General features: G+C 50.9%; 1 protein-coding gene across 3 annotated transcripts in view; it reads left to right on the plus strand.

The window, feature by feature from the left end:
- Ano1 (anoctamin 1) overlaps positions 1-6,923 on the plus strand; it is a 92,084-nt gene that overhangs the window by 42,519 nt on the left and 42,642 nt on the right. For all 3 annotated transcript variants that reach the window (XM_028770969.1, XM_028770970.1, XM_028770968.1), the window contains one exon: positions 2,773-2,933. In XM_028770969.1, coding sequence (XP_028626802.1) covers positions 2,773-2,933 — 161 coding nt within the window. The remainder of the gene's footprint in view (positions 1-2,772; positions 2,934-6,923) is intronic.

Raw genomic sequence — 6,923 nt, forward strand, 5'->3', positions numbered from 1 at the left:
AAAATGCCCAGGTTTTTTACTCTGGCTGCTCAGCCTCCTTAAATCACATGGTCAGAAAGGCAAACAGTAATCATCTAGGGGCACAGACAATGCCCAGGCCTGTCCAACCTTGGCCTCTGCCCCAGTTGATCTTGCATGGCAGCCAGAGCCATGTAGTCCCCTCTTGGAGTCTGTCAGATCAGACTGAGGTCACAGGGAAGGGGTGGCCAGTGACAAACCACCCTGTGTACCCTGTGCCACCAATCGTTCTGATCACTGGACCTTCAGGCTGTGTTTCTTGATTTGGGCTGAGCTTAAAGGCCCTAAGAAAAAGGCTGTTTGTTTGCTGCTGGCATTTGTATTAGAAGCTGAGGCTGGCAAGGAGGACAGCTTAAAGCCACAGAGGCTCATAGGCAGGCAGACGGGTGGAACTGGGCCTTGGCACTCCCTGTGCCAGAGGCCAGTCCTCAGGCCCTCTAGCCTTCCCCAGTCTTAAGCCAAGCAGACAGCATGGCCTTGGGACACAGCTGATCTAGCAGGAATAGCCTTTTACCCAGCAGTTCGTAGGGAGAGGGGCTCAGACCAGACTGGTCACAACTGGGGTCATCCCATCTACTCCTCTGTCTCAGTTTGAGGAGAGAAGTGGCCCTGATGAACCAGTTCCTGGGCATCTGGTAACATTGCGCTAATTTAAGGCCCCAGGAGGCTGGTGACAGCAGCAGCCACATTAGGGCTGAGTTGTACTGGCCCTTGTAAAGGTCACACACATGCTGGTCCATCTCACTTCTCCTTCCCAGCAGTCCTGCAGCACTGTACTCCATACACCCAGTTCATCTAGGAAGACTGGGAAACTGAGACAGTAGGACTCAGCACCCTTCCCAAGACTGCACATACAGGCCAGAGCTGAGACTTGAACTCAGGACCTCAGTCTCCATAGCATATGTCTCCTCCCTCTCCTCTGGATGCCTTCCTCTCTCCTATATGTGCATGTGTATATCTCATCTCCCCAGATGCTCCAAAACCACTGTCTTGGTGGCTGTTAGCCTGTCCTTGACTTCACATCTGTTGTGAATAACCAGCTTCCTTTTTGATGCTCAAAAAAAAGAATGGAGCTGGTGTTCTCTACCTCGGGCACAGAGGAGAGTCCCCAAGAGCCAGCACAAATATATGCACAAGTTCACGTGGATCCAGAAATCTCAAAAAACAAAGCAAAAAGCAAAAATATTCACTTCAGCTTTCTCCCGGATGGCCGTCTGACCCCTGGGAATGATGTCTCCAGCCTGGGCATCTATTTATAGATCAGGGTCTGGTCCAAGTTTGAAGGAAGGAAAGTTCAGGGTAGGCTGTGGCTAGAGGCCAGTATTCTGGCCCCTCTCCTCATTTTCCACAGACGTCGAGCCTGAAGCTTGTGGACTGGAACACAGTCACGGAGTACAGGACAGTGTAGAACACAGCCTAGAAACCTGAGCTCAGCAGGGCCTGTGACCCTAAGAGCCATTCCAAGCCCAGGGCTCTTGTTCCAAGATTGGGCTTTAATTCCCACCATGCTGTATGGCCCTAAGGAGTTTCCTTTCTTCTCTGGGCTCCTGCTCCCGCCTGTGAAGGTAAGACTGTAGTGTGACAGCCTCCCAGTGCCAGTCCAGGTCAGGGGACACCTCCAGATTAGTGATTAACACCACCACCACTACCACCCTGCCAACCCCCCTCTTCTGCTGAAGACTGTAAACTTCAGGATGTATTAGCATGAGCAGTGAAGGCCCCAGGTGCCCTGGCCTCAAAACTCCTCACCTGTTGAGAACCAAGCTGAGTCTGTGTACTTCACTGACTAGGACCTGCCATTCCTGGAGCCTCCTCTGTTTCCTGAGTGAGCCCCTCAGGATGCTTGAGGACCTGGCAGCTTGGAGGCCTGCTCCTTTGAGCCTAGCCACCCAAGAGAGAAGTCCTGGGCACCATTTCTCTAACTTTTTTTTTTTTTTTTTTTGGTTTTTTGAGACAGGGTTTCTCTGTGTAGCCCTGGCTGTCCTGGAACTCACTCTGTAGACCAGGCTGGCCTCAAACTCAGAAATCTGCCTGCCTCTGCCTCCCAAGTGCTGGGATTAAAGGTGTACACCACCATTGCCCGGCTTTTCTCTACCTTTTTAGCTGTCAGTATGCCCTATAAGGATCATGGCATGATGCCTAGTGCCACCAGAGAGTCACCTAGCATAGGTCTGGCCACAGTGAGGGCCTTCTGGCTGCAGTTCACCCCATCCCTCCCTTGGGCTTCTGAGCCTGGCCATATAACGAGCTGGCTTCTGTGCATGTAGCAGGGCTTTGATAGATCCTGGAGGCAATAGGAAGGCTGCCTGGGGGTCCTGTGCTGCGGAGGTATCAGGAATGTTGACCTCAGGCATCATCCAAAATTACCATCCAAGGCTCACACCAGAGGGGACATTCTGATGCCTCTTTCTGCCACAAGAAGAATGTGGACGTGAGTGGGTGTTCAGAGCTGGCTCTATCAATGTTCTATCGAGGTGAAGATCCAGAACCCTTCCCCCCAACCATGGGAGTTTACTTAAGTCAAGGGTCTTGAATGGAGCCTGAGGTCCTAAAACTCATGGTCAGGCATGAGTCACATGCCTGTAAAGCACGTGGCAGGGAGTAGAGAGGGTTGTCAAGGGATAGAGTGGCCACAGCTAGCCAACATGGCTATGACTGTGACTGCTATGGCTGCCCTCCATTGACGCTGGAAAGTGGACTGGGACTTGAGGACTTGAGGCCACTTGGGAACCTGAGACCACCTCTGTCTTACAGCATGGAGATGTGTGATCAGAGACACAACATCACCATGTGTCCTCTGTGTGACAAGACCTGCAGCTACTGGAAGATGAGCTCAGCCTGTGCCACAGCCCGTGCCAGTCACCTCTTTGACAACCCTGCCACTGTCTTCTTCTCTGTGTTTATGGCCCTCTGGGGTAAGTGGAGCCTTCAGCTTGGGCCACCCGCATTGCAGGGACAGGAACATTCTCTTCTGACTCTGAGCCTCATGATCCACAGAGCTGTGTACTGGGTGTGAAGGTGGGTCACATAGTGTACCTGATGGCCACAGGTCTGCACTGTATCCAAGATGAGCAAGGATCGTCTAATCTGGCTGAAAGGTGTCAGTATAGCCCAGGCTTTGAGAAATCCTGCTGTGGACTGTCATCCAGAGGGTCACAAGTTGTCTGAGGTCACCCAGCTCTGAATAGCAATGGCCAAATTAAATTACAGTCCTGAAGCCTGAGCCTGATCAGAGTTGGGGACAACTAGCTGTTCCCTACAGAGACTCTAATCCCAGCCATCACAGTCTGGGGCCAGCTTTAGAGACAAGCAAGGCTGGGAAGTGTGGCTACTGCATGTCCACAGATAGTGGTGGTGGTGGGATATATATAAGTGTGTGTGTGTGTGTGTGTGTGTGTGTGTGTGTGTGTTGGTGCATAAGTGTGTACATGTATGTGGAAGGCACACACATTGTTCTGCGTGAGCTGTCCGCTGTCCTTGTGGAGGTTTTGTTTGACTCTGTATTGCATTTAATTTATTTTGTATGCATGTAGAGGGGTGCACATGAACCTCAGCACATGTATAGAGATCAGAGGACAATATCCAGGAATTGGTTCTCTCCTTCGACCACAAGTCCCAAGGGTTACTTGGATTGTCAGGTTTGGCAGCAAGTATCTTTGCCCAGTGAGCTATCTCACCAGCACCACCTTGTGTTTCAGAACCAGTGTCTCTTACTGACCTGGAACTTACCAAGTAATGCTAGACCAGCTGTCCAGGAAACTCCAGGGATCCTCCTGTCTCTGCCTCCCCAGCACTGAGATTACAAGTACGTGCTCCAACACCTAGCTTTTCCCATGGATTGTAGGGACTGAATGCAGGTCCTCATACTCACACAGCAAACTCTTTACCCCCAGCCAGCTCCCGAGCCAAGATGATTCTGATAGCAAATGAGACAGATCACTTTTTTGCAAGCAGGAGTTTGTACAGCCTTGCCAACAGGGGATCCAGGATTCACACATGGGCAGCTGGTTTCCACACTGGCTGCAGGTTCTGAGCATGCACCTGTAGGGCTCCCAGCTGAAAGGAAATCACAGGAGAGAAGGGCAGGGCCACCTAGGAGAGGCTGCCTAAAAGAGGTGGAAAGCCCTTTTACTGAGCTATGAGTACCCTGTAGGTAGCCTTTGAGTCAGAGAGGGCCCACTCTACCACCTCCAGACTCAACTGGCTGACTGGTTACAGGGCAGGAACAAAGGTCAGGACAGCCTTGAACACTCTTGGGTGTGGGAAGCCATAGTAGACCAAGGGGTACTACTATTCTGGATCCCTTCCCAGTCTATGTGGTCTTAGCCTGTGATGGTCAGACAAGTACCTTACTAACAGGGAAAAGCTGTCAAAGATTTACCAGAACTTCCTATTCACCTGGATCTTGTACAGCCCACAGCCTCCCCTCTCCCTGAAAGTCCCAGTCTGAGGATTTCTCCTTGGTGCCAATGTCCTGCAGCAGCAACTCAGAGTCGGACTGCGCTACATGGTTGGGAGGCAGGGGTGCAGACAGCAGCTGAGATGGGCAATGGGTGAACATCCCAGCGACAGATCTGGCAGATTATTCATTGCCATGTCTTAAGCCACTGGGCAGCCCAGTGTGTTTACTGGGACTCTGAGCTCTAAGCTCAGCTTCCTCATCCGTCTATAAGCTGTGATGAGAGGAGGCAGGCCATGGGCACAGTCTCAGCCCATATTCCACACCTCTTATGAATAGTTGCTGTCACTGAACACGTTGGACTGTTGGGTTGGGCTGGAGTTAAGAAAATGCCTATGAAAGTACCCACAGGCCAGGCGGTGGCGCACGCCTTTAATCCTAGCACTTGGGAGGCAGAGGCAGGCGGATTTCTGAGTTCAAGGCCAGCCTGGTCTACAGAGTGAGTTCCAGGACAGCCAGGGCTACACAGAGAAACCCTGTCTCAAAAAAACAAAAGAAAGAAAGAAAGAAAGAAAGAAAGAAAGAAAGAAAGAAAGGAAGGAAGGAAGGAAGGAAGGAAGGAAGGAAGGAAGGAAGGAAGAAAGAAAGAAAGAAAGAAAGAAAGAAAGAAAGAAAGAAAGAAAGAAAGAACCCACCACAGAATGGGACTTGGGAGACAGCTCAATAGGTAAGAGCCCCTGTTGTGCAAGCTTAAAGATCTGAGTTCAAATCCCCAGCATCCCTGTTTTAAAGAAAGAAAGAGAGAGAGAGAGAGAGAGAGAGAGAGAGAGAGAGAGAGTGTAATGGTTTGTGTGCCTGCAACCTCAGAACTTTGGGGGCAGCAACAAGATGATCATTCAGGTCTTGGGGCTGATGGAGTCTCTTAAAGAGACTTACCAGTCAGTGTGTAAGGGGTGCCACTAAGTATTTACCTCAGATACCACAAGAAGTAAGCCCAGTGGTGTTCAGTGCTCTTAAGTCTTAACAACTAGGATTCCAAGGGAACAGTATGTGCAAAGGCCCTGGGGTGAGGTGCAGGACACTGAAGGAGCCTGCTTCTGAAGGAAATGGGTAGGAGTGTGTCAGGGGATCTTAGAGAGGCCAGCAGGAACCTGCTCTAAAGAACTTCATGTTCTTGCTAGGAGGAATCAGAAGTCAGCACTCTGGGTCACTGCATCATAGATGGTTTCCTGCCTTACACTGAGTCAGAGGCCATAAATGACAGAGTAAGTTCTGCAGTGATAGGTCAGGAAGGACTCAACTGCAATGGAGGGCAGTGGCCAGAGCATTCTCTGACACGGACATCAGCTCCTCAGGAGACTTGGGTCCACCATATTTCCCAGGGTGCACCAGTGCCCACCTTGGGAGGATCTACCTCGAGGTTGTGTCTGACCATGAAGTCTCTCCCTGGAGAATTCTAGGAGGGAAGGTGGGAGAGGAGCGTCTAGAACCTCAGCCTGCCTCAAAGCTTGAGCAGCAGCCTCTAGGGTGAGGCTTCTCTAGGAAGAAGGAGGCCTCTGCTCGGGGGGAGGTGTTTGTGTGACTCCACACTTCATTGAGAGTACTCACTCCTGAGATCTCCAGAGACAGGGACTTGCCTGCAGCCCAAATATGGAAACCACACTCCCACAGCAGACCTTGAATTTGTCTGTCTGTTTGGTGGGTGCACTAGGGTTGAAGCTAGAGCGTCCTGTACCCAGCTTCATAAGGGCTAAGCTTGGGTTCTGTCACTGAGCTGGGCCCCAGCCCTAAAGGCTCCTGAAGGGTCCTCGCTGAAGTTCCACCCATGTGGCCTTGCCTTGAGGGTGGGAAGTGTTCACCAACAGTGAACAAAGTTTGTCACAGGTAGTGAGTGACACGCCCTTTGTCGTGGACTCTCTCCCATGTGTACAGGGAGAGTAAAGGCTGTCCATCTTGCCTTTGCAGAGACTTGTGGTCCCTACTCTGTGTCCTGTTCCAAAGCAGGTGACACCTAGTACCTTTTTAAGATTTTTTTTCTTACCTTTGATTTTTTTTTTTAATACAGGATTCTGTGAAGCTGATACAGCTTCGAACTTGATATATAGCCAGGGCTGACCATGAACTCCTACTCCTCTTGCTTCTGCTTTGCGTGTATAAGGACCAGGGGTGTGTGCTATCATGACCATACAGACTCCGTCTCTCTGACACCATCTCTGTAATACTGCCCCTCATTCCTGTCCCCTTGCTGCTGCCCCAGGTTAAAGCACACTCTGCTCACCTAGGGCAGCCCCACAGTGACACCCCCAGCACCACCATAAGCATAGAGCGCTGCCAGATTGGTCACTTTGGTTCAACTTGATTACTGTCTCACTGGCCTAGCAACATGCATAGCTCAGAGGCTTACCTAAGCTTCCCTCTAGCAGCTGTGTCATAGTAGGAATAGACTCTGTGTGTGTGTGTGTGTGTGTGTGTGTGTGTGTGTGTGTGTGTGTGTGTGTGTGTGTGT

Source organism: Grammomys surdaster, unplaced genomic scaffold, assembly GCF_004785775.1.
Source record: "Grammomys surdaster isolate TR1022 unplaced genomic scaffold, NIH_TR_1.0 205, whole genome shotgun sequence".
NCBI classification, from domain to species: Eukaryota; Metazoa; Chordata; class Mammalia; order Rodentia; family Muridae; genus Grammomys; species Grammomys surdaster.